The sequence below is a fragment of the Heloderma suspectum genome, chromosome 4, assembly GCF_057233095.1.
Source record: "Heloderma suspectum isolate Gila_16-S chromosome 4, 16-S_ref, whole genome shotgun sequence".
Lineage (NCBI taxonomy): Eukaryota > Metazoa > Chordata > Lepidosauria > Squamata > Helodermatidae > Heloderma > Heloderma suspectum.
In genome coordinates, this window is record NC_139461.1 from 272,392,715 (window position 1) to 272,420,449 (window position 27,735).

The 27,735-nt window shown below is 45.5% G+C and overlaps 2 protein-coding genes across 9 annotated transcripts in view; one reads left to right on the forward strand and one right to left on the reverse strand.

Annotated features, from left to right (window-relative positions):
* TGIF2 (TGFB induced factor homeobox 2) overlaps nt 1-14,506 on the forward strand; it is a 29,039-nt gene extending 14,533 nt beyond the window's left edge. The window contains exon 3 of one of the 2 annotated variants that reach the window (XM_084853904.1): nt 10,834-14,505. In XM_084853904.1, the coding sequence (XP_084710030.1) occupies nt 10,834-11,421 (588 nt within the window). In that variant the 3' untranslated portion in view covers nt 11,422-14,505. Of the gene's footprint in view, nt 1-10,833 lie in introns of both variants that reach the window. The other variant, XM_084853903.1, reaches the window with a different exon arrangement.
* Nucleotides 14,507-22,765: 8,259 nt separating this feature from the next.
* Nucleotides 22,766-27,735, reverse strand: part of DLGAP4 (DLG associated protein 4) — a 69,597-nt gene continuing 64,627 nt past the window's right edge. For all 7 annotated transcript variants that reach the window (XM_084853900.1, XM_084853901.1, XM_084853897.1 and 4 more), the window contains one exon: nt 22,766-27,129. In XM_084853900.1, the coding sequence (XP_084710026.1) occupies nt 26,911-27,129 (219 nt within the window). In that variant the 3' untranslated portion in view covers nt 22,766-26,910. The remainder of the gene's footprint in view (nt 27,130-27,735) is intronic.

Below are 27,735 nucleotides of genomic sequence, written 5' to 3' on the forward strand. Positions count from 1 at the left end.
CAATGATCAGGGATGATGGGAGTTGTAGTCAAACAACATCTGAAGGGCCTCACATTCCTCATGCTTGCATTAGAGCAGGCTTCCCCATTGTGGCACCCTCCAGATGTTTTGGGTCAACTATCAGCCCCAGCCATGTTTGTTGGGACTGATAGGAGCTGGTCCAAAACATCTAATGGTCAGGAATTCTGGGAATTATAGTCCAAAACATCTGGAGGGTACCAGGTTGGGGAAGGCAGTCTTACAGTTACACAGAAGCCTTTGGTGGACAGAATGATCACCAGTGCCTCATGGAGAGCTGACTCTGAGAATCTGTATGCTCTCCAGCAAATGTTGGTCAAGTAAATGTTGCCACAGATGGGACACTCTCCCACATTCTACTCTGGTGTTAGACCTCCCAATGTAGTATGAACAGTCCCACTTTGGGAGATAGTAAGTCAGTTATTCTCTGCTGTAGGGGCATTGGTAAATACTGCGGAGTTTGGTGTTGGATGTATATGTTGGACGCCTTGTTAAATCAAGAGCCTTTAACGAGTTCAAAACCTATCCAATGGAAGTGTTTTACTTGTCCATGGGGCACTTCACACAGTGATGCAGTGGTAAATTTTGAAGTGCAGGTGCTTATTATGACAGTCCCCATGGCCACACCCCAAGGACAGTCCAAAAATTGAGGCAGCTGCATAGATCTGTATCAACAAACCAGTTCTAGCAGTTTTCATCTCCACCAGGAGCAGGTCTTTTGTAAAGCTAATGGGTCAATGCCCATTCAAGACCAAGCCACCCTAAAATACTTAGCATTACAACAGAGAATAATGTATTTTTATTGTGAAAATTCATTTCTCCCCAGCTACTGTGAGGATTGCGGCTAGGCTCAGACAGAACAGGGAATTCGGAGGGGGGTTGCAGATGACATCAGCATGCCTGCTAATAAAAAAGTGCCAGTATTGTGTTCCCGTAAGTCCTGGCTCCACTGCACCCCTGTTCACAAAGCTTGCAGGGATGGGGAATAAGATAAGAACTTAAATAGGGGCAATACACCTTGGCTATGTCTTTCCTCCCAGCTTCACATAACACAACGTAACACAACAGTTAACCTTTGGCATTCACTGTCACAATGAGCTAGGTTGCATAGCTGCAGGCCATTGTGGCTTATTTAAGCCATGGTGGGTTGTGGTGCGTGCTGGTGGCAGTTTTGAGTATTCAACCCCTGGTGGTGGGTTGCCATAGTTTCTTATGTGGTCTGATCCTGGGTAGCAGGGGTTGTTTAACTCTCAAACAACCCTCAAATAACCCATGGCCTCTTGTAGGGTTATTTGAGAGTTGTTTCCCCCTCAAACAAGCCATGTGGCCTGGGTTCGGATGACACGGCAAGCCATGCCTTGGGGTTCACCTCTCTCTTGCCTCTTTCCCCCAGTTCTCTTGTGTTATGTTTCTTTTGGTAAGACTAGCCCTACTGATTTAGACATGGACAGAATATCCTGCTGTTTGTACCAGCCTCAATCTAGTGGCACCACTTTACCATCAAAACTTACTGGGCTTTCAAGGTCTTCATAAAGGCTCTGGGTTTTGAAGGTCATTTCCTGCATAGAGTGAGTTTGCAATTATCTAGAGCAGCCTTCCCAAACCCAGGCCCCTCTAGGTGCATTGGACTAAAATGCCCATCTTCCCCAACCAGTGAACATGCTGGCTGGTGATGATAGGAGCTGTTGTTCAGCACACAAGGCTGATCTGAGGTTTCATATGTTTTGTGTGCATGTAACCTGGGCCAGTAATACTGGTGTCAGGAAGATCAAATTTCTGTGAAATGAAAACTAGGCTAGTAAGTGACCACATCCCAGTCTGAAAAGTTGCATAGCCTTTTAAACGATTATTTTATCATCACCAGAGTAAAAACATTTCACTCGGGTATGAACACCATGGAAGTGATATGTTCTATAGATTGGTGCTGATTAATGTTTACAAGAATAGCAAAGACACATGGCTTGCACATCTCACCATGGTGGGAGATGCAAAAGTTATATCCTTGATGTCATGGAGTAGTATCTGCGTTTTGTTGTATTTTTAATGTATTTCATGATACTGTGATTTTAAATTGTTGTAAGCTGCCTTGATTAGTGACTAAGCCGCAGAAGGGCTTGACCTGTAAACAGACAAGCAAACCTCTACTACCTGCAGCCAATCTGATAAGTGTACTGTACCTATCATAGGACAGTGATAAATGTACTGTACCTATCATAGGACAGTGAGCGTGTATGCCATACAGCAGGGTTAGGCAATCTGGTGCCTTTCAGATGTTTTGGACTGCAACTACCATCATCCCTGACCATTGGCTCTGCCAGCTAGGTCTTATGGGAGCTGTAATCTAAAACCTCTGGAGGGCACCAAGTTGCCTACTCCTATTTTAGTGTGTACAATGTAGGGCATGTACACAGAATGTCCTGATTCCAGCAAACGTCTATGCCTTAAAATAAAAAAAAAAGGATGGAAGGATTGTGGGAATTGTGCTTTGTTATTTTTTTGTGTGTTGGAGGACCCAGCAGGCCAGCCGTCTCCAAGTTGGTGCCCTCCAGATGTTTTGGACTTAAACTCACATTAGCCCCAGCCAGCATGGCCAATGGCCAGGAATGCTGAGAGTTTTAGTCCAGATCATCTGGAGGGGACCGGATTGGGGAAGGCTGCTGTAAGCCCAGAGCAGGGCCCAAACCTTGTTGTTGCCATGACCCTGTTGTTTCCACCCCCACCCACAGAGGGAGCAGACAGGGTCTTCTGACATCACAGAGCTCAAGACCCATCATCATCATGGCGATCACTCGTGACCGAGTAAGATTGTCTTCCAAAGACATAGTCTATATAGATAACTCTTTAAAAGGATTAGACAGATTCATAGAAGATAGGTCAATCAACACATCAATCTCTAGCAGTGGGTCTGCAAGTGGCTGTAAAGGCCGATTCTGGATCAACACAGCCCCCCACAGTGAGGACATAGGTTTCCAGGTGGAAGGCGGTCACGATGAGGGTTTGCTTGACGTGCCTTCCGCTGGCGGGTGACCCTCTGCCTTCCTCCGCAGTTGAAAAGAAGGATGAGATGTCAGGATCTCTTCTCGATCATCCCAGAGTACAGGGCACAGAATAATGGGCTCAAGTTACAGGAAGCCAGGTTCCGGCTGAACATCAGGAGAAACTTCCTGACTGTTAGAGCAATACGACAATGGAACCAATGACGTAGGGAGGTGGTAGGCTCTCCCACACTGGAGGCATTCAAGATGCGGCTGGACAGCCATCTGTCAGGGATGCTCTGACTTGGATTCCTGCACTGAGCAGGGGGTTGGACTCGATGGCCTTGTAGGCCCCTTCCAATCCTACTATTCTATGCTTCTATGTCATCTAAGCTTCTGACTGTCAGAAAGCAGCAGGAAGTCCTACAGCTTTCCATGTGTGTCCAAGAGAGAGCCCGTGCCCTTCTTTCATGCTTCTAATGTCAACCTGGCATGTTGGGGAGTCCTGGTTCTCATGGCGTGGAAGGCCAGGGGCTCTCCTTTGGTTGGTGCTCTCACCAGAGCAAAATGTGTACTTGCCAGCATCTGTGGATCCTTGTTCATGTGGGAGGAGAGACCTGACTTCCTTTTTAAGACAACAACCTCAAACAAGCCGAGGTGAGTTCTTGACTTCTGGTTCCTTGACTTCTGGTTCATTTCTCACGCCATAGTCATGGAAATGCCATAGTCGTGGAAATGCACAACGACCAGCTCCACACACATTAAAATCGATGTCCTTGAGAGAGGCTGTAGAAACACAGCCATTGTTCGGGCGGATGAATTAAAATTAGGGGACAAATGATTGAATTTGCGGTAACACATGTCCCCAGGGGGAATATTTTACAGAGCTGTTGATTTGCAAAAGATATGTCAGTCTTCTTGATTTATATTTCCATAATTGTTTTCTTTGAAGCACGCCTTCATTTCAGCTCGGCTTTCAAGAGGGGGAGAAATTGCTCTACACCCTAGTATATGTAGTGAAACAAATTGTATAAACAGCAGCTGTGCTTCCAAAAGTCTTGTAACTAGCTCCTCATGGTGTTGCACTGGAGTTCCTGCAGGCTTCTTTGGCAGTGGATCCAAAACTTTGCTAGCTAGCCAAAAGGAAATGTGATCGTCTTTTTCTTTCAAAGGATGCAATTGTACATGCTCGTTCTGTCCAAACTTATAATTCGGTGCTCTGCAACTGTATTTAAGCACTGTACAGTGATGCTGCTTGAGGGTGTTTATGCTGCAGCACCCTTTTCAGATATGTTGGACTATAACTCCCATCACCCCAAGGCTGGCTGGGGATGATGGGATTTGCAGCCTGACACATCTGGCAAGGGTGCCAGGTTGGGCAAGCCTGTGCTATAGTGTTGTAGCCAAATCATGTAATCCATAGGATGCTGAAGGGGTCTGTGACCCCTTAGGCAACATTAGGGGTCCCCAACCTTTTTGGACCAGAGGGCGCATTTGGGGATGTCAGAAACTGCTCTGGGCATGACCACAAAATGGCTCCCATGGAAGGTGTGGCTAGTCACATAATGGCTGCCGTGGGGGCCTGGCTAGTGAAGAGGTGGGGAGTGGGGGGAGAGAGAGAGCGCGTGTGTGCAAAGGGAAAGATCTGTGTGGATGGAAGAAGATGGGGTAGTCCAGGAAGCAACTCTTTACATTTCTCCCTAATTCCCAACCTCTAGCCTCGCTTTTTCTCTCCCCCAGCCCCTTTCCTTGCTATCTATCTTCCTTCCCCATCCTGATGCTTCTTTCTTTCCCTTCCCAGCCCCTGTCCTTGCTCTTTCTTTCCCACTCTCCTCTTTCTCTTGTTGTTTCTCTTCACTCTCATCCTCTAGCCTATTTCTCTCCCTACCACCCCTTTACTGCACTGTTTCTCCCCCTGCTAGCCTCCAGCCTCGCTTTTGCTGTCTCCTCTACTCCTTCGCCTTGCTTTATCTTCCTGCCCACTGAATAGCTGGTCAGCGGCAGGTTCAGGAACAGGAAGGAGGCCTTGGCACCCGAACGTTTTTCAGTTATTTATTAAATTTTTTTTGAAGGGAGCAAGGAGTGAAGAGCTTTGTGGGCGCCATGTTGGGGATGGCCTCAGGGGCTGGTTCAGCTTCGAGGCAGTAAATGAAGGGGCTGTAGGATGCGGTGTTGGTTTAGGATGTAATTTATGCCATCTGCTTCTAATATGTGGGCAAAGTTTACATGAACTTGTTGAGTGGTGGGTGGGTCTGATTTGCTGTGCTGTTTGCTAACTGTCCTGCATGGGAACCCTCAGAGCTCAGGAAAGGATGGATATATGCCATTAAGGATGGGCCTCCATTCTTGAGGGAGCTTGTCCAGAGAATCGTCTGAAGTCTGTTGGAGCTCAGCAGGCCTAACGCCAAGCGTTGTTTAGGTGGGAGATGGAATGGATAAAATTAATACTTTTTAAAAAATCCTATGATTTGATTTTTCTGTTTTTAGCTATAGCAAGTTAAAAGTAACCCGGCGTATAATGAAATCTGAACTTATTTCAAATATGTTAAAATTTATTTTAAAAAAATTCTTGGCTGCCTTTCAGGGCAGAAGCCCTCCCACAGCAATACAATGCATAAAAACAGTTCTAATATTAAAAGCGATAAAGACATAAACACAATAGCAATTAAAAACCACTGTAAAAGCTGACAATAAAACCAGCAACAACAACAGTAGGAATAACAGCAACAACAGCAGTCATATCAAGAGAAGGCCAAGGTAAAATAGTAGAATCATAGAATAGTAGGGTTGGAAGGGGCCTACAAGGCCTTCGAGTCCAACCCCATGCTCAATGCAGGAATCCAAGTCAGAGCATCCCTGACAGATGGCTGTCCAGCCTCGTCTTGAATGCCCCCAGTGTGGGAGAGCTCCCCACCTCCCTAGGTAATTGGTTCCATTGTCGTATTGCTCTAACAGTCAGGAAGTTTCTCCTGATGTTCAACCTGGCTTCCTGTAACTTGAGCCCATTATTCCGTGTCTGTATTCTGGGATGATCAAGAATAGATCCCGGCCTTCCTCTCTGTGATAACCTTTCAAGTACTTGAAGAGCGCTATCATATCTCCCCTCAGTCTTCTCTTCTCAAGGCGAAACATGCCCAGTTCTTTCAGTCTCTCTTCATAGGGCTTTGTTTCCAGTCCCCTGATCATCTTGGTTACCCTCCTCTGAACCCTCTCCAGTTTGTCTGAATCTTTCTTCAAGTGTGGTGCCCAGAACTGGACACAGTACTCCAGATGAGGCCTAACCAGTGCTGAGTAGAGGGGAACTAGTACTTCCCGGGATTTGGAAGCTATGCTTCTATGAATGCAGCCCAAAAGAGCATTGGCCTTTTTTGCAGCCACATCACATTGTTGGCTCATATTCAGCTTGTGATCGACAACAATTCCAAGATCCTTCTCGCTTGTAGTGTTGTTGAGCCACGTATTCCCCAGTATGTTTTCAAGACCGTCTTAAAAGCCTGCAATGACAGAACATGGTGGACCTCCGATAGCAACTTGATCCAAAGGTGTGGGGCCACTGCAGAAAATTGACAGTTATCTTTTTGGTCATCTAGAAAACTCATTAAAGACTGTTCTTTTTTTAAATGCAAAAGAAAAGTATGATGGGCAGGGGGAAATACCTAAACTCAGAAGTCAAGCATCATAGATATGACATAATAGGTTGTGTATTACTGTGCGCTTCCTGCTGGGCTCCGAAAGTAGCCTGTCATAGCAGGCATGAAGATACCATGCTGTATCTAGTCAGGCTTCTCTGAACCAACCTTGATGAGCTCTGCCAAATGTATCTGTTTCTCAAAGTATGAATATTTATGACTCCTGCCAGCTAAACAGCTTGGAAACTGAATTTCCATCTCATGGAGAATTGTTGTTCTGCCCTGTAAGCACCAGCCTGTGCATCTGGGAAGTGTTGAACCTTGCATGTGTCTAAACGGGGGGTCGGGAAGGGAGTCAGCAATCCATTACTTTCACAATTGCTCGCACTGCCTTGTGTCAAACTAGACAGAATTCTGTATTGCAAAAGAAATTAGACCGCATGATCAGAGGTCATGAAATAACATTTTTATAGCAGCCAGTTAGTATGCACATTTGTTCATATGAATTACAAGTGGAAAACTTGATTTAAATCAGTAATTTAAGTCTTTTCTGTCTCCTCGTGGGAGCTTATAAAATTGTTTTTATTTAAATCATTCCACCCTGATAGGAGGGAGACCACCTGGGAACAGTTTATGAGTCACTGTAAGTGAGGTGTTTGGAGGAGGAACCAAGGGTAAGTGTAACAGGCCCAAATCCCACAGTCAGCTGTTCTTTTAGCTTGTATGCAAAAGAAACCTTGGGAGGAGTGATCTGACTTAGCAGCATTTTCCTCCTGTGCCAAGAGAGGCAGTGTTATTGTGTCTCATTCATGCTTGTTCGGGAAGGGAACAACTTAATGGTCTCAGTTTAACTAAAGTTAGTGGTGTTTAACAGTGCAGTCCTGTATATATCTATTCAGAAATAAGTCCCAATGAATCCAGCGGGCCTCACTCCCAGTGAAATGGGTATAGGGTTATATTTGTACTGAAAATGGTGGCATTTATTTTAGGTGTGATTAATTTCAGGTGCAAACCTATCGTTTCCACCCTTGATGATCACCCAAGGCAAAGAGGGAGGCACGGCAGAGGCAATCTTCGCCTCCCCATCCTCTCACTCTGCATTTTTGCTAGACAGGCTTTTTTGCCCATCTTGCTGAGGCGTTTTGAAGGGGAAGGGAAGGAGGCTGAGGTGGCCTCAAGACAGTTCAAATCCTGTCCTCTCCTGTCTCCTCCCCCGCTCCCCGAAATGCCCCATTTCCTCATCCTCTGAGATCAAGTTCCTGAGGGGGAGGGGTGGTTGGAGCGTGGATTCCCCCCTCTGTGATTGGAGCACTGTGTCCAACCTTGGATCTGGGAATCCAGAATATCCAATGGCCCCTCAGAGGCTGCCTAAGGGCCATAGGATTGCTCCCTTATACTCTCTGTTTCAGTGGGATTAGTTTTAGCTGGATCAGAGCCCTGAATTTTTGAATCCAGTTGATTTTAAGGATGTGTGTGTGTGTGTGTGTGTGAGTGAGTGAGAGAGAGAGAATGTATATATTTTTAAAAAATGAGGAAATGGCCCTTGTAATTTCTTTGTCTCACAGCCCTTGTACAACCTGAAAATCAGTTTTGTACCTACTATGATCGGTTCTAATTGGGTCAGCATAACACTTTTTTCACTCCCATTTTAAGACTGTTACAAACTGCAGGCTTTGGACTTCTTTTTCTTCCTTTGGAGCTACATTTGGGCTTAAACTGGTCAAGGAATGAGTTACCTCCTTGTATTTTTGGACATGGGGGAGAAAAAAAGTAGTTACAGATAAAAGTTAATGAATGAGACTCTGGATAGACAGTTTATTTTTCAAACAATCCTTTCCATGATTTTTTTAAAAAGTTGTCAGATCAGCGTTGAAAAGAATTAGAATGGAACTTGGAAGGGAGAGGGGCGTGTGTGTGTTTCTGGCTTTTAAAGAACTAGATTTCCCTGGCCTATACAAAGGAAACATCGTACATACCTTCTATTCACTCCTGAACTGATCTGGCATGAGAAAAGGCATGCTTGGAATCTTGGAAGAAATCTTCTGTGCTTTACCCTGTGCTGGCTGGGCAGATCTCAGCTTGTAACACTGGAAAATAGAAATTCAGGTGACAAGTGAATCGTTGTATTCTCCTGGCCTCTCAGAAGTAAAAGCAGGTGTCAGGGATGCCAGGAGAGGGTGGGTGGGGAGGAGAGAGTGAAATATTGGCCTCCTCTTTTTACTGGTGGAAGCCACAGTTGTGTTCTGTCTTACCATGCTACAAAACCTATTCCCTGCCGTTAAGTTCATCCAGCGCTTCCGAAGTGACTTTCTTACGTTTCCTTTGCAAAATGTCATCGTAAGACAGTTGATCTTGTTCCCGAAATGGAAAGCCCTGGCATTGTTGCTGGAGCATTGTCTGGGTGCAAAGTAGACTTGAATGCTCTTGTTATTGTTGCACCCTGTATTTATAACTGTTGGAATTATATTTCATGTGTATTCTTCTTTTGAAAATGGGGCATTTTAATTTTCTTTGCAACTTTTTGAAGGGGCCTTGAAAACTGCGTTTTTTGAAAATGGGGGCCAGGGAGAGAGGGGAGAAAATGGAAGAACCTGGAAGACTATTTGCCAAGTGGTAACTCACCACAGTATCTACGTAACTACTCAGAAGAGCTGTTCTGCTGTATTGTCCTGCCATGGGGTGAGGAAAATCGTGTTAATCATGCCAGATTAGGAAAAAGGAGAGTGGTGGGATTCTCCTTGTCCCTTGGCAGGATGATACAGACAAGCTGATCAAGCATGTGGGTATGTGCATACAATAGTAAGTTGCCACTTGATAAATGGGAATCTGAAATGAAATCCAGTGTTCATGGATAAGAGAAAATACTGATGAACTAGTGCTGAGCATTAGTTGGAGATGGTAAAACTGACTGTGCAGACATATAAGTTGATAACATGTATGAAGAAGTAGAGGTTAAATGTTAAGTGATTCTGTGCATGTATTTGTAGAGCCCAGACTTTCTAAGCAAAAATAAAAATAAGCACCAAGGAATGGGATGTTGTTAGACCAGCATGCTGTAATGATTAAGAAGCTTGGTCTAGGAGTTGAAGCACGCATCACTTCAAAGATACAGGTAGCAGCTAGTGTGAGGGGCTCAACCTGGATTAGGCCTCTGGCATGGGGGCTAGGGAGACTTCAACCTTTTCTGCCTGCTCCGGTCCCAATCTGGATTGGGGCACCTGTAATTTGAATGGCCAAACAAGGATCCATCTATTTCAATCTCTCATTTTTTGGCAATGCAAATTGCAGGCATATGAGGTCTAATCTGGTTCATGGCTGCAGTGTGTGTGTGTGTGTGGGAGGGGGAGCGTTAGAGCTTCCTAACACTCCCCCCATGTACACACGGATTGGGTCCTCTGCACTTACTTCTGAATAAAGAAAAAGATGTAATATGTAGTTTCTCCTTAGGAGCAGAGAGAGCAGGGTTCAAATTCTCACTAAGTCATGAAGTTCATTGGGTGACCTTGGGCCAGTCACTGTCTCTCACCCTGACCTACCTCAAAGGATTGTTGTGAGGCTATAACCTGGAGAAGAAAGTACCATGTACGCTGCTCACAGTTCTTTGGAGGAAGGGTGTGATATAAATGTAATAAATAGCTATTGAGGACTTCGCTTTTTTCTTCTGCTGCTCTCTTTTGGTCCCCTTCCCCCGTTTTTTTTTTTTTTTTAATCCTTACTCTTCAACTTTTAGTGTGCTGAATCCTTTCCTTCCCTTATTTATTTACTGCAACTTCTCTGCACAGCTCGTGATTTTGTCTCCCATTTTAAAGGCAGGAAATGGAGGGTAAGAGATGGTGACCTTCTCCAAGGCCGCCCCACCCCCACAGCTGGATATGATTTGAACTTCGCTCCCTAGGGCAGGGATGGGCAGGCTGGCACATGCTTGGGGCTTCCACTCCCAGAATCTCCAAAAAACAGCATGGCCAACAGTCAAGAATGCTGGGAGTTGAAGTCCAAAACAGCTGGAGATCTACTTTCTGCTCACCCTTGCTCTTGGGCCTATGGCCAGTGTTTTATTTTAGTTATTAGATTTATTAGCCACCCATCTGGCCAGCTACCTGGCCACTCTAGGTGGTGTACAAGACTAACAACACGACATATCGCACGCCACATGTTCTTGTTGCTTGTTTAGATGTATGTAACCAAGCCTCCCCTGCGTGTTTCTCTTCCAGATCTGCAACTGGTTTATCAACGCCAGGCGCAGGCTCCTACCTGACATGCTGCTAAAGGACGGCAAGGACCCCAACCAGTTCACCATCTCCCGCCGAGGCGCCAAAGCTGGTGACGTGGCGCTGCCCCGTGGAGCAGCCGCCAGCTCCGGACTCTTGATGGTGCCTCCTGCTGCTACCGCCACCGCCTCCAAGGTGCTGTCCATGTCGGTGTGCCCCCCCATGGTCTGCCACGCCGCACGGCCTCTAGCTGGGAATGTGACTGTGATGACGAGCGAGCTGGAAGGCCGGCCGGCCTTTCCGCGGGTCGAGCTGGAGCCTCACCCCAAGCAGCCACCGCTGAGCACGACGGGCAGCACCCTGGCTCTCCTGTCCAGGGCAGAGGCGGCCAGCCCCACGAGTGGCCTCTTCAACACGCCCCCACCCACCCCTCCAGAGCTCTTTGGCGAGGACTTCAGCAGCTTCCAGCTGCTGGTGGAAGTGGCCCTGCAAAGGGCTGCGGAGCTTGACTCGCAGAGGCTGGGTGGGCAGCTGCCTCCGTCGCCACAGAGAGAGCCCCCGGCACCTGCCCTCTCCAGGAAAGCGAAGTAGCTTGCTGCTGCCGCCACCTCTCGCGCCTCTCGGAGCCTCTCCTTTCTTTCCTTCCAGGGTTAGTTTTCTTGTTGGCCCCTGCTGCGAGGGGCCCTCCGACCAGACGTTAGCGCTGTGACACGGCTTCCTCTCAACCAGCAGCTTGACGCTGCAGGTCACCTTGGAAGCAAGCCGCCTGCCTTTCCTCAAAACATCCCCCCCCCCCGAGGAGGGCACACCCCACCCTCCATTGGTTAGCATCTCCCTTTGGAACCCCTCGGCATCCTCCCTCTTTAAGGCGCATGGAAGGACACTCTCTGCCCAGGGAGGGGGCGGGTCTGAATTGGGCACAAGCTGCCCTTGAAAGGGCCAGGAGAAAGAGAGGAAGGCCTGACTTGCTCTCAGAGAATATGGTTGCTGGTTGACATTTTTATTACTGTGACTGTTTTTGTTGTTGTTGTTGCTGTGGAGGACTTAAGCAGAGGATCCTGTCTCTCTCAGCCCCCCCCCCCTTCAGAACCTGCTGACATTATGGGAGAGAACAGGAAAATGGTTGGATATGTAATGGAGAAAGATGATAAAAAACAAGTACCTTTTCTTTCTTTCCTAGTAACCCACTAAAAAGGGTGATTCCCCCCAGAACTTCCTGATGGGAGAGTTTTTGGTTATTTTCAGAAACATTTTCTTGGTCTTTACTGTAGCATTTCTTAATGTAGCCTTGGTATGGTGTGATGAGTGGCTGGTCCTTTCATCACATCTGGTGGGAATCCCCTTTGGCTGACAGATTAACTGGAAATGTTAATGTTGGTGGCATTCTTCTTTCCACTGGGGTGGTGGTGGTGGGGGACAATCAACCACCACTCTGCAGAATACTGGTGCCAGTAAAAAAACACAAAAATCTATGGTGCTGTTGAGCTCTTTTTATCACTGTTATTTTAGGTGCTGGCAGAAATTTGCCTGGTTTTGGTGATGTCATCCATTCTTCTGCCTCCTCTTTCCTGGTGTTTCTCCTGTACAAATGTAATCATAGAACAGGGAGAGGAGTATGTTGGCAGAATGCTAACCAAAATCAGCAGAGGGCATTTGGGGAGGTGGAGAGTAATAAGAAACGTAACAAGATTCTTGACTGTGAAGTTGCTTTAAAACAACCCCCTTAAAAAAAAAAAGTCTGATCGTGAATTGTAACTCTGGCCGCCTCTGGAAATCTTAAGGCGTCTTTAAGGATGCGCTGACAAAACTACCTATACAAAATCGCATCCTGACTTCAGTGGGTTTTTGTTGTTGTTGGTATCCTTGCTTTCATCATGCTGAATGTAGTTCCTCCTTTGCTGATGGAGCAAGGGTGCCCTCTGGTGGCCAGGAAGGGAAGTCCAACAAAGCAGGGTCTTCCATGGTGAATTGCAACCTCTTCTGTAGGCTACAGCTACACGTCATCTTAATATTGCCTCCCTGTGTGATTTGACGTGTCCCATGTATCTGCAGCCTTGATAGAATTTTGAACCCAGCAGTAGTCCAGTATCCCATATTAGAGAAAGGGTATATGCCTTGGATTTAGGTGGAGGGAAGCTTGGGCGTGGGTGGGGGTGGGTTGCATGTTGATCACTTAGAACATGCATCTTTCATTGAGGTATACCCCCTTTTGTCCTGAGACCAGGAGCTTGCAAAACATGGAATACCCTGGGTGATATGAACATCCGCCTGTTTTTTGAATAGTGCTGTTTCACTGTAAATGTAAGTTAAATAGCGATCTATTATATACACCTATATATCTATCTTGAGAAACACTAATTTTAGAGGGTGTTAGCCTAATTATTATGTTGCATGAATAGTAAAGATAAAGCCCAGCAGAATGCAACTTTTCAGATTTTTTTCTTTCCTTTTTGAACCAGGGGTACAAACCTGGTGTTGATTTAATGGGAGGATTTATGAGGACAGCAAGCAGCAAGTGTGTTGCAGAACTGGAACCAGAAGGGCAGGACTTTTTGTTTGTTCGATAAAATGCTGCGAGTGCCTTCTCTCCTTCCCCTTCCCTGCAAAATATGGACTCGGCGCTAAGATTGGTGCAACTTGTAATTGCTGCTGGACACGCCATTGCCCAGTTTCCCTGTTGTTGATGCTCTCGATCCTTAATTGATGCCACATGGGAGGTAGTGAATTGTGCCTAGAGAGCTGCTGTTGTGATGAATCAATCCAAAGCCTTACAAATAATCACCAAATGGTGCTTATTTCTCTGCCTAAAAGCCCACAGAGCTGCCTTGAAACATCTTAAGCTTTTTTGGGTTCTTTGATGTTTTTGTGGGTGATTTTGATTATTTCCGTTCAGTTTTGTGCGCCTCTTGGTTGTTTCCATCTTCTTTGGTTTCTGGATGGTGACTGCATGCCTCCTCAAACTTCGTTTCAAAAGCACACCTCTCTGTTTTGCAGAGTGTGGAAGCAAGATTTTATCTTGCTGCTTTTGGATTACCTAGAACACCTTTCCCCAAACTGGTGCCTTCCAGCTGTGTTGGACTACAACTCCCAGGATTCCTGACTATTGGCCATGCTGGCTGGGGCTGATGGGAGTTGAAGTCCACTGGAGGGCACCATGTTGGGGAAGACTGATGGAGAAGAACTGTGTATCATTTCAATGTGTGCCTCTGAAACCAGTTGGCCACTTCCAAGGAGCAGCAATGGCTCACATCCAGCTGAACCCCACTTAAATTGATTTCTGGCTAGTTTTCCCATGTTAAGCCTCCTTGACTTCAGTGGGACACACATCACCGCCTTTCATTGAATTAGGACCAGTGTGATTAGGATCATGCCTCCAGTAAATAAAGCCGAGAACATCCTCCTTTTCGAGCGCTGCAAGAGGCGCCAAAGCAGATCTGGGACTGTACATAGCAGAAGGAAGTTAAACAATTCAATTCCCACAATGCACTGCTGTTGCTGGTGCAGGGGCTACACTGCTGTATCTTGTTTGTCCTAATGATGTGGAGACCTTGTTTTAGATGGGATGGGAAATTTAAAAGAGAGAATATTCTTTTGCCTGAAGTTTATGGAGCAAAATAACTACTGTAAATACCTTTTGGAATTTTTTAATCAATAAAGTTTTTTTTTTTAAATACACCATACCTAGTCAGAGATGAGTGTTGTGTGTGAGCACTGAGATTAGCGTTTGAATCAGTTACAATAAAATTTTTCAAAAAAACAACACTAGAATTTCCAGTGATTCTAGTAAGCAAAGTGTCAGTATATCTTCATTTTAACACTGTTTCCTTTTTGCTTAATAAGCTACTCGACAGATTTAAAATGCCTACAGCACGGGGGAAATTTTGACAAATGGCTGATAGCAGCTGCCTTCAAACTGGTGCCGTTGAGATGTATTGGTCCTCAACGCCTAGCAGTATGGCCATGCCGGCTGTGAATCCTGGCAGTTGCACATCTGGAGGGCACTAGGTTGAGGAAGGCTGCTATACGTACAAGTGTATGCTACACTTGCATTTCTCCAGGAGACAATAGAGGTGGTGAACTTGGGGGCAGTGGTCACTTTCTCATCCTCAGTGGAGGAGGCTCTGTGGCTACACAAAGTACTCCCCCCCCCCCCGAAGAAGTGCACAACGAGTGGTACTCTTACTGCTTCCTTCTGTATAGGCTGCCAATGTAGCACCAGGACCTAGCTCTCAAATCAGTTTCTTGTGTCTTCTCCTTGCCTCCACTACTGATGTTCCCAGAAGCAGTGTCTTCTGATTTTCCCCTTCTTTGCCCATACAGTGCTGTTTATCTCTCTGCCGGGGAGACATGCTGCTGTTCTTCGCTGCTGAGAGCTGTTGCCAGTTGGCAGAGGAAATATTGGACTGTTTCCTGCTTATCCCTGGTGGGGGTGGGGGGGGGCAGGTGGCTGCTTTTTCCTGACTGGAATATTGTGGAACCCGCCACCTCCATTACCATGAGAATCTCCAGTTCTCTTGGTCCAGAGTGGGTGGGCAGAGAAGAGATGCCTTGCTGTCCCTAGTATTGCAAGCCAGGCAATGAACCCCAAAGTACCTGGCTATGGCATGTTTGAGGACCCTCATGCAGCTTGTCCACCCCCCCCCCCAATTGACCATTGTAGGTACCGTATATAATTTATGACAGCCTTCCTGAACCTGGTACTCTCCAAATGTTTTAGACTGCAATTCCTAGCATTGCTGGCTGTGGCTGATAGGAGTTGGAGGGCACTGGGTTAGGAAGGCTGATTCATGAGATGAATGCCTACAGACAATAAAATGATGGAACAGTCTTGTCTAACCGGGTGCCCTCCATTTGTGGAGGAATGTTGGGAGTTGAAGTCAGGTACCAGATTGGAGAAGGCTGCTCTGGAGTGCTTCTCACAGTCCTATCAATTGCTCAACTAAAATAGTTTCACCAGGAAACCTTCCCCCCTTGCAGGCAGGAGCCCACTGACTTTGGGTTAAGGTCCTGCTTCCACAGATGGGGAAGGTATGACTGAAGCCTAATTTCTGTGAGACTGGACCTCCTGCTGACTACTTTGGTAGGAGAAGGAAAAAACATTGCCTTTCACAGCCAGCTTTTCCAACTCCCTCTATGCTTCTCTTCTCCATTTGCAGGTAGGACAGGATGATCTCAAAGTAAACATCCATGTCTGAGAACTTCTTAACCTTGTAGCCAGCAGCTAAAGTCTTCCTGCCCCCCCCCCCATAGTTTTCAAGCATTGATGGAAGACTTCAGTTTGCTTTAATGGGTAGAGAAACATTTGGTGACCATCGCAGCTGAACATCTGAAAAGGTCATATGCAAGCAGACTGGTTGAGTAGGGCAGTCGCAGAGCGGCCAGAGTGGATGGTGACCCAAAATGTGTCTCAACAGCTAGCTGTCAAGTTCACGAAGCTATGAGTTGATCTCCCAATTGCTAGTGCAAGCAGCAAGGTTCAGAAATGGGCTACATAAATTCAATCCTGTGGATGTTTTAAAGCAGGGATGGGGAATTTGTGGTCCTCCAGATGTTTTGGCCTACCACTCCCATCATCTCTTATCACTGGCTATGCTGGCTAGGACTGGTGGAAGTAACATCTGGAGGACCACAAGTTGTCCACTCTAAACCTTCCATTTCTCTAATCTCCAGGAGGGTCAAAAAGTAATTAGAGAGCAGGAGGCAGACTTGATTCTTATTTCTCTCAGGTGTCTGATCAACATATCTGTTAGATTGGACAACCATGAAGATAACCTCCTGGACACTTGCACTGACACTTGCAGTTGAAAGGCAAGTACTACTATTCACAGGCTGTCGATCATTCTGGCTCCAAGTAAATCCCATAACACCATATGGAAGGCCTTCCTCCTGTGGTGTAGTAATTCCGGAAAAATGAGACTTGAGTTAGAGTGGAGTTGCTGCTTCTTCAAGAGGGGCTAGATCAGCCTTCCTGAACCTGGTATCCAGATGTTTTCAACAGCAGCTTCCAGTATGCCTGGCCATGCTGGCTGGGGCTGATGGGAGCTGAAGTCCAAAACATTTGGAGGTCATCAAGTTGGGGAAGGTTGTGAAAGATTGTCTTGCATGTCCTCTCCAGGTAGTACATTTTTTTCTCTATTGCTGATTTCACCTTAATTTGTGTCTGTTGATTTTTGCTTTGTTTTTTAAGTTGGATATGCTCTGCCTCTTAGCATGTTCCCTGTAAATATTTGGCCAAATGTGTAATTCCTGTGTGGGCATCTTAGCGTGTTTTAACATCCTGCTAAGCTGGAGGAAGCCCCACCTCCCAGGAAATGGTTTACTGACAGGCATGCCTGTTCCCCGGAGATAGGACCTTACCCAAGGTCAGTGCCCTCCTATATACAAGAACAGACATCCACAGGCAGGTGAATGTCTGCTCTAATGGGACTTATTAACTTATTTGACTTATCTGCTTTAAAGAATTTAGGTAGGGAGATTACAATTCAGGTTGTAATCTCCTGCACGTGAAGGTCTTCTGAGCCTGTTCAGTATAGAAGCAATTGAGCGCTTAAAGACATCTGAAGTGGAAGACCCTTTTGCATAGGGGACAAAGTGTTTCTGCGACCCCACCCCAAAACAAACTCCTATTTGGCTTAGCCTTGTAGCTGGATGGTACCTAAAGTGACAATGCATAGTTACTGAGGCAGGGCTACATCTGGCCATAAGGTCCAAATGGACCTGCTCCTTTATGAACGTGGGATGCATACAGTTAATATGATGCTGAATCTCAATTGGAGCAGGCATCACGATCTTTGGCTCTGGCCCTTCTCTTCCTCTGCAATAGCATCTAGTGCCTATATATACATGTGCAAATGTAACACACACACAGGTACCCCTACAGCTGCCTGTTTTCTATATTCAATGCCACCATCATGGAGAGAGGATTCTATCAGAGCAATACGCTAGTCGATAGCCATAAATACAGCAGAATGTATCATATCTGAAGAACAATGGGTAATGGATTACTCTGAAAACAATTTGCCTTCTTTTTGGATTATCAAATGAGTAAAGTAAACTAGCAGAGGAAAAAATGGGAACCTGCAGTGACAGAAGCAGAGCAACTACAGATGATGTTTCAAAAGTAGGCCACATATAGTGTGCCGTGAAAGTGCTTTTAATGACAGATCACTTGAGCATCCAGCTGCTGCTGATTTGGACAATGTGTTGTTTTAGAAAATGCGTGGATTTTTAGTCCAAGTTATAGATAGGGTATGTTACGGTCATTCCCTCCACGCTTCTCCTGCCCTGCTTTTTTGGCTAGACAGCCGATTGCAGCTGTCTAGCTGCAGGAGCACGGAGCGGGGAAGGTGGCTGCTGTACAGCACAAAGGATGCGTTGTACAGGCAGTTAGGATCTCCCCGCCCCGGGATGCCCCCAGCCACGCCCCCTTCCAGCCGCTCTGCCCTCCCCTTGCAAGCGCGGAGGGTGGGGCAAGTAGGGGGAGTTCGGTTGTCTGAGAGCTAACCTTGGAGTGTGGGCTCTGAGGTTGGTTCCCAGAAAACAGCATATCCTATGGCCATCTCACTGCTGTCTAGCAGCCATAGGATTGCTCCCTTAGCCTGTAGGGTGTACTGCGGAAAGGTAGGATATGATTGGAACAGTAGCATAGAAAGTTAACTAAAAAAACACGTCCGCACGGGTGATTGACTATTCCGAAAGAAGTCTCAGAAGCACATTGAACTAGCATAGTGGTATATGCCAGGAGAAGGGAACCTGGTGTAGTCCAAATCATCTGTAGGACAACTTCCATAATTCCTGACCATTGGCCATGGCTAGCTGGGGCTGATGGGAGCTGTAGTCCCAAACATATGGAAGGCAAAAGGTTGCCTGCCCCTGCTCTAAGCCTAAGGGCACAGATGGAAGTACACTCAAAAAGGTAAGACATCTCTGAGAAAGATGGGGTACCTCCCAGCATGCACTTGCACACGGTGGAAGCATTGTCAGTGCGAAGTGCCTTGTAGAACTGTGCAGCGTAGCTATGAAAGAAAGCATCTCTGAGCACCTGCAATGTGGTATTCTCTCCCCACTATCCAAACTCTCAAACATTATGAGAAAGGCTTCCAGGGTTGAACACCAAAGCTTAGATGTGACTTTTGGGCTGCAACTCAACTGAAGCATTTAGAGAAAATACGGAGAGCCAGTGTGGTGTAGTGGCAAGAGTGTTGGACTGGGAGCTGGGAGATCCGGGCTCTACTCCCTACTCGGCCATGGAAGCTCACTGCGTGACTTTGGACCAGTTGCAGACTCTCAGCCCAACTTACCTCACAGGGTTGTTGTGAGGATAAAATGGAGAGGAGGAGGATAATGTAAGCTGCCTTGGATTCCTTACAAGAGGAAAAAAGGTGGGATAGAAATGCAATAAATTAATAATAAAATATTTGTTGTTGTTGTAGTGCAATAACTGCCAAACAAGTGCATAGCTAAGCAACTGGCACAGCAGAGGTACAATATTTATAAAACTTTTACTAATTTTCTTTTAAAGACAAAATATGTTTGTGGCATGTGTTTTTAAGTGGAAGAGGGGATTGTAAACATTCTTGAGTACATTGGCTCCTGGGCCCCTAACTCCCAACTGAAAGGGACAAAAGGGCTGTGCAACCTCCTTTCATCATTTCTATACCGTAAAAAATTCAAAGCTCTGCTGAGAGAAAGCAGGCCTAATTCCATGCTTCCACAGAGGGCTGTGTCTCCTCTACACAGGAGAAAATTCTGTAGCTGGGCAAATAAAACTTCATTGAAAAGCTCAGATCCACTGATATAAATAATGCAAACTGTACACATTCACATCATTTTTCTTCTTTTGCATAATTGCAGCTGCAATCCTATACCCACTTCCCTGCAAAGAAGCCCCATTTAATTCAGTGGGTCTTTCTTCTGAGGTGACATGTATAGGATTCCAGTTTTTCCACAATTATTCACATAATTTAATTATGGGGAAAGGTAAGGATCCATGTAGGGCACAGAAGCCCCAGGCCCACCACTGGAAATTTTATCTGCCTGGCCCCCCAGATCCCCTCAGAAACAAAGATTCCAGGTGGCATCAAAGCAAGCAGCTTCTTGGCAGACCCAAGGCCTGTCAGAATAAAAAGGTCTTCAGAAGGTGGTGAAAAGCTATGATGGGAAGAAGGGACAAACCAGGCCTTTCTAGGCAGGGAATCTCACAGCTCATGCCACAGAGGCCTGCCTGTCTGCATTTCTGTTAAATGTAACTCAACATAGTTCGGAGCAGAGTACTGGCTGCACACATCACCCAACTGTTTGCTGTAGGTTGAGGGAGGCAGTAAGTCAGGAGCAGAAAAAAATCCCCCTTGCCTTTCCTCCAGAGGGAATATTGACAAACGACTGGCTGAAAACTTACTAGGCCATCCCCCTTTCCACAGATAGGGAATTCTCATGAACTTTTGCAGAAACCAAAATGGGCTCATTGCAGTCCCATCTACAACAGGGAAGGAGATGCAACGATCCAGCTGTTTGGACTCCAACTTCCATCAGCCCCAGCCAACATATGCTTGGGGCTGATGGGAGTTGTAGTCCAACAGCTACAGAGCTACGGGCTCCCCAGGCTGATTTACACATCTAACCACAGTGTTTTCTTCCGATTTTCGTACGTCAAACATTAAGCTGAGAAACTGGTGCCCTAGCTCTACCCCCACCCTAAACAAGGGGGAAAACCCAAAACAAAATGGAGGCTATATTATGCAGCAATAATTTTCCTCGTACAGACACCGGCCTCGGAATGGCAGTTTTGGGGAGTGGGTGTGCTGTCACACTTCTAGTCATCTCTGCAGCTTGTGATGGAGAGCCCCCAACTGTGGAATATGATACAATTTATTTGATTTAAACCCCACCTTTCCATCTCAGAAATGGTGCTCAAGGTGGCTATCAATAATAAAAACCAAAATTTAAAATAAAACAAATACATTAAAACAATTAAAATGCAGCAGTAAAAGAATTAAAACAGCACCCAACCCAACAGACCAGCCTACAGGCCAAAGGCCTGCTTGGATAAAAACATATTTCCCTGCTGGCTGAAGGACAGCAGAGAAGGAACCAAGCTAGCCTCCCTTGGCAGGGAGTTCCAAAGCCTGACAGCAGCCACTGAGAAGGGCGTCTTTTGCATCCCTACCGAACAAGCCTCTGATGGTGGTGATACCAAGGGAAGGGCTCCCACAAAGGAGGGCAGGCTTGTACAGGAGAAGGTGGCCTTTCAAGTCGCCTGGTCCTAAACTGAATAGGGCTTTATAGGTCATGACTAGGACTTTGAATTGTGCCTGGAAACAGACCAGTATTCAGTGAAGCTGTTGTAGCAAGGGAGTCATGTGCTCCTTGTATCCAGCCCTGGTCAACAGTCTGGCCACAGCATTCTGGTCCAGCTGCAGTTTCCAAAGAGTTTTCAAAGACAGCCCATGGAGAGCAAGTTACAGTAGTCCAAATACAATGTAACTAAGGCATGCATGACTGTGGCCAGGATAAGACATCTCTAGGAATAGGCACAATTAATTGGTGCATTAGCCTCAGCTGTGGAAATGCATTCTTGGCCACCACCAAAACCTGGGCATCGAGGTTCAGGGCCAAGTCCAGGAGTACACCCAAACTGAGAGCCTGAGTCTTCAGCGGGTGTGTAACCCCATCCAGCACAGGTTGAATCCCTATTCCCTGATCTGCCTTTTTACTGACCAAAAGCACTTCTCCCTTGGCTGGATTATGCTTCAGTTTGTTTGCCCTTATCCAGTCCATTACCAACATCAAACACAGATTTAGAACTAGAACAGCTTTCTCAGAGTTTGACAGAAAGGAGAGTTGGGTGTCATCTGCATACTGGTGGCACCAAACCCCAAAACTCTGGAAAACCTCTCCCAGTGGTTTCATGCATATATTAAATAGTATGAGGGGTAAGATGGAACTCTGAGGTACAACACAGGACAAGGGCCACCATATAACAGTGCCTCTCAGTCCCATATCAGACAGATGTCTCAGAAAGATACCTTGGCTGATGGTATTAAAAGCTGCCAAGAGGTCCGGCAGAACCAATAGGAACACGCTCCTTTTCTCCAGTTCATGGGGTAGATCGTCCATCAAGGCAACTAGTAGTTTCTGTCCCATAACCAGGCCTGAAATGCATCTAGATAATCCATCTCCTCCAGAAAAACTCAATTGCTGAGAAGCCACCACACACTCCACCATCTTGCCCAAGCATGGAAAATCGGAGACTGGCAGGAAATTATTCAATGCAGAATTATGAAACCTGGGGAGGACTAGGTGCGTGTCAGACCTGACCCTCTTCTCTAGGGTGGGATTTTCAATGTATTAAGCCTAAATTGGTTAGCTTAATCAGTCAAAGCCAGAGTGCTCTACAACCAGGTGAGAAAAAAGATACTGTAAAACTCTTGCAAAAACAGAATTTCAAATCATTCAAGGCTCACCTGACAGAGAATGGTGCTGGAGGAGCAGCAACACACCCTCCCCTCCACAACAAGTCCAAGATACCTGTTATCCTGTGTTTGATTTAGCACTAAACTGAAAAGGAGAGGAAGAATTTCCACAACAATCTCAGCTGGACCATACCTTGTATGCATCCAGGTAAGAGTCAAAGCAGAGTGACAAGACATATCTTGTCACTGTTTGTGAATGAACCATATCCAGACACAATAAGAAAAATATAGAAGATATACATCTACCACATGTGTCATTGGAAGTGTAACTTTCAGCCACTAACATAATTGAGAAGTTATGGTATTAACTTTTGATTGTGTCCGAGGAGGTTGTGGGTGTGCAACTCAGTCTCTTGTTCAAGGACAGAAAAATAGTCAAGTCTTGCTAGATTGTCATGCAGTCAATGGATATGAGTTAATAAAATGCTCTGACAAAGTTTGCTTGTGTTTTATTTTATTTTATTAATGACCGATTTGGTCATGCCCTCATGGGTGACAAAAAATCCATTTCCTAATCTAACTAAAACTCTTGGTTGTTTTAGAAATGTGATTTCCCCATCCCACCCACTTTACATTTATATCTCGTTGCCTGTTCTAGAAATTGGGAGTTCATAGAGTAAAGATCACAAACTGCAAGAGACAGAGGCATAAGGGCACCAAAGAGGCACCATTTGTTTGTTTTACTGTAGTTTACAATGGCAGCAAGTTTCACGTTACAAAATGTTGGGCCATGGGTCTAGGTACAAACCTTTCATTTTCTTTTTAAAATATTGTCACAAAGTTAACAATCATGGGCCTAGAATTGTTGTTTCCCCCCCCCCCCGCCATAATACTAAGAGAAGTAGGCTAAATCACCATGGGGAAAATATCACCTTTCCGTCTTCATGGTTGGAAAAAAAACCAGGTTATCAAAGCACTATGTACACTTGTTTTAAATCCACACAACTATTAGCTAAACAGACTACAGAATCATTCATGGAGCGCAGTTTCACCAAACGGGCTTTTCAGAGCCACTTCTGTGATGGCTCTCTTTAGATTGTCACTTGGAAAACATTAAAACCAGGATAACAACAGCTGAATAAGGTAGGGAGAGGAAGAACACAAATGCCAGTTTTTCCCCAGTACAATTGCTACAAAGGACGAACTGATTAAGGATGCAACCCTGTGTGTGTTTAGAAAGAAAAAAAGAAAAAGAAAAAATGTTTCTGTCTGAACATGCATAGGATTGCACCTTTGCTGATTCTTCCTAGCCTTACTACCATTCCCCTTTTTGTCTTGGAATTGCATGGGGAAAAATTAGACTTGACCAGTTTTAAGAATATCTGAAACAGATTAAACAAACAAACAAAATCCCTGATCAGGACAAGCCCCAACTGATTCAAGTAGAGGGTAGAAGCTGGCTGTTATCTCTATTACACCCATGCAGACGTTTTTAAACTCAATTGAATCTATCCCATAACATTCAGGACCCACAGGCACAAAAGAAATTTAGTAGGTTCACAGCCCTTTGGATATATATATATTTTAGAAAGACATTTTTTGTGCCTACCGGACCACTTTGTTTGTGCTCCTTACAGAGACTGTAGAGATTTGAGAGTCTAGAAGGCGTTTGTTTCATCCCTGGATATAAGGTTTGCATTATGGAGGGGACAGAAACGATGGTGAACTCTTGATTCTGCAAGACAGCTAGGTCATTTGCTACCTTGTCACCAATAAAACTAATTTGTACATGGAAGTCATTTCTTGGACTCTGTGAAGAACTTTCCTGTAGATCTGGGAGGTTGACCAAAGCAAAAGGCAATTGTCAGTAGCACTGATCCACCTGAATTCCAGCCACTGGAATATGGACACCATATTTAGGCTACTGTGTCATTTCATGCAAGTGATGACCAGGTAAACAGCTTTCAATGCTGTCCTGCAGTTTCTTCCAAATATATTAGATTTTTTTAAAGGGGGAAAGCACAGAGCTATACATTGCGGTGACGTTCTATTGATGTGCAGTTGCTTTTAAAACTAGCCAACTGCTTTTGCTTTAATCTCACCCCTCCATCCAGATATGACAGCCCACACTTGTTTCCCAGCTATGGTTAGCATGGCTGGAGATACTCTGAAGAGAGATCTCTTTGTACTCATGACCCAACTTCCTTCACAGTGACCTTTTAGAACCCAGTACCCTTACTGTTCTTATTGTAACAGACTGACTGAAGCCACTTCACACACCTTCTAAGTGTACACATAGAACGCCTTGTAAATACACCTAAGATGTAAAAGGATCATCATGGTAAATACATGTATCATGTAGGTATACATGCCAGAGAGCAGGGACTGGTCATGTCCTCCTCCTCCGTGTATACACATGGAGGCAAACACTTGTTTGCCATTATGCAATGTGTGAAGCAGCATTGAGGCAGGGGAAGTGATAGGTCATCTAGGCTGCAATCTATAAACCAATTTAACTGGATTTACACAGATTTAATCACATTGAGTAAGTGGAAATACAGAAGCTAAAAGACACTCAGCAGCAACTGGGTCTATCAAGAAACTACCCAACTAATTACCGGGATTGCTGCCTTTGGAAACGTGAGTAAAACAGGTCACATTCCAAATGTTTCAGTTTTTAATATGAAGAACTGTGAAGGTCAGCCATTTGGTTCAAAAGTCAGTCAAGCACCCCCTACCATCATTGTAAAGACATTTGGGGAGGGGGGAGGGGAAGGAAAAGAGGGGAATAAATCAAGCTTGATTTGAAACCGTATTCTATATGGCCAGGCTTTCACAGGTTACAAAGTTGCCCATTAGGTGGGCCAGTGGAGACTCTAACACCCTCTATGCATAGACATCATAAACAGCATTCATTGACATGATTAGGTTGTAGCATTTTCTATCATCTCCTTAAATTACTAACACACCAGTATAAAATTCCTTTGGGATTTTGGCCACCAGAAGCCATCCACAGAACAGCTTCCATCCTCCTCCACACTGGTACACAGGAGCACAGCTTTGAGAGAAATGCACACTGGGGGAGGGGGGTACAGAGTGACAGGCAGAGGAGGAACTTGGAATTGGCTATTTGACTCCTGGCTCCACAAAATTAGCCAAAATGAGGGAGGAGAGAGAGGAGGGTCGAAGTGATATTGAATGACTGCTTCCCCAAAGAACATGGGACACAAGGGGGCAGGATGGGAGAATGGAATCCAATAATACGCAGGGTATATATTTTTGCACACACTTTTACACACATCTAGCTATAGTACATGTAAAAATATATGCTATACATACACCCACCCTCACTGAGGTGCTTTTTGAAGACACCATCTGAATGCGTGCATGTGTGAATGGGTATGTGTGTGTACGTGTTAAATATACAGATCCTACTAAGTGTATATGTGCATATGTACACATACATACAGGCAGGCCAGCAAATTGCCAACCCTCCGTCAGCTACCTCCTCTTTTTTTCGGTACAAAAGCCATTATCCTCTACCGTAGAGTGGACTAATAATACACACCACTTGGATACAGGTTCCCTCCCTCCCTTGTGTAGCAGCTGCTTTCTTATTGACTGAGCCTTGCACACATAAACCTCACACAAACTATTGCAATGGGGAAATTGCAGGAAAAAGAACAGAAATGTGTGTGGGGCAACATGTGAATCCCCACCCTGCCATATTTCTGACTGGGCATTCTGTATGGGAAATCCTTCTTTTGCAGCACCATTCGTGGGTGTGTGCAGGCTACAACACTTATCTTATTGCACATGTTTGCTTCCAGGCTGTGTTAACATACCACTCCGTTTACATCCCACAGATCTTGCCCTCCTTTTACATCATTAAACTACGAGATATATGAACCCCCAAAGCCCTGCTGCTTCCCCCACCCCAGCCCTGGCCTCCCACTCCCAACCCACCTAGAAAGGAAAAACAATACATAATTAAACAAAAAGGCTGCTCACTAGCAGAGTGCAACAACAGTACACACTGAACAGGTGTTTTCTTCTGGAGCTCTGTGGAAGAGTTTACTTCTAACACAGTAAACAACGCCATGCAGAGAAAGGGTGAAAAAGAAAGAGAAGTTAAGAACTATAGAACAGGAGAAAACAAGAAGCAGGAATACAAGAAGGGTAGGGAAAGAGAAAGACAGTGTGTGGAGGGGAGGACAGAAAGAATACAGTGAGGAGAAAAAAAGCGCAGCATGGCAAGTGCCCAAGGCTTTTTTTTCTTTTCAATTTTTGTCCGTTTCATGTAAACAAGCTACTAATTCTCCTTAGATTGAACAAGTAAAAAGGTTGCAGTTCCAAGTCTAAAGGACTGTGTTTCCAAGAGTCTGTTCTGCCACACCACGGCCAGTGTGAGAGGGGATGTGGGGGTGGGGGGGGAGAAAAACCAAACGATGGAACCAGGAAGGGTGTTTTCTTTTAAAATCTTCATTATTTAAAGCTGGAGAGAGGGGGAAGGGAAAAAAAAAGGAGACGGAGAGAAAGCCAAATGGGGAGCCCTTTGTAAGGTTGGCTCTGTGTCTCTAGACCAAATAAATCACACTAAATTTAGTGAACCTTTTTTTCCTCCTTTTTAATGATGTGAAAAAGAGTGTTTTCTTCCTCTTCCCCTTGCTCAAAGACGGGTCTGTGCCTCAGGAACGTAGATTTCAATGCTGTCCGCGCTCTCAGTGGCCGAGTTCTGCCGGACTGAGGCTGCACGCTTGGCCGCCATGAGGCGCTTGCGGGCTTCCTGGCGCTGTTTATCCACCGAGTCAGAGGCCTTGTCCCGGTTTAGCTGGGATTTCGGTTTGGCTGGCTTCTTTGGGACAGGAGGGGGGGCTTTCTTCTCTTCCTTTAGAGAAACAAGAATAAAACTCTCAAAGAACTGCACACAGATTTGCTTCCCTCTGCTTCAGTTTACAAACAGCCCATGTTTGTTATCAGAGTTCTGCACCAAAAATGTTTTAATTGTTATTCAGCACACGACCACTATGGGGCTTACTTTTTAAAAAATGTGGTAAGTCACCTCAAAACATTTCTACAATAAAATTTATGCTATACCAATTTTTATTTTTTCAAGCACTATGAAGATGTAAATCACTAAAATTCATAAAAACAAGTTCCCCTTTACTCACAAATTTGGGGAACTAGGATGGGGCTCAGGACACATCATTCAAAAGTAAGATGGCATCAATCGCCATCATTCACAAGCATCAGATATATATCTAGTCCAGCCTTCCTCAAGCGGGTGGCCTCCAGATGTTGTGGACGTCAACTCCCCTCAGTTCTGGTCAGCGTGGCCAATGGTCAGGAGTTCTGGGAGTTGTAGCCCAAAACATCTGCAGGGCTCCAGGTTCGGGAACTTGATCTCATCCATTCTGTACGGTGGTAGGAGGGCAGATCAGAATTAAAACAGGGGCAAATGCGGAGGGAGATTTGAGCAGGAGCCAGCCACTTA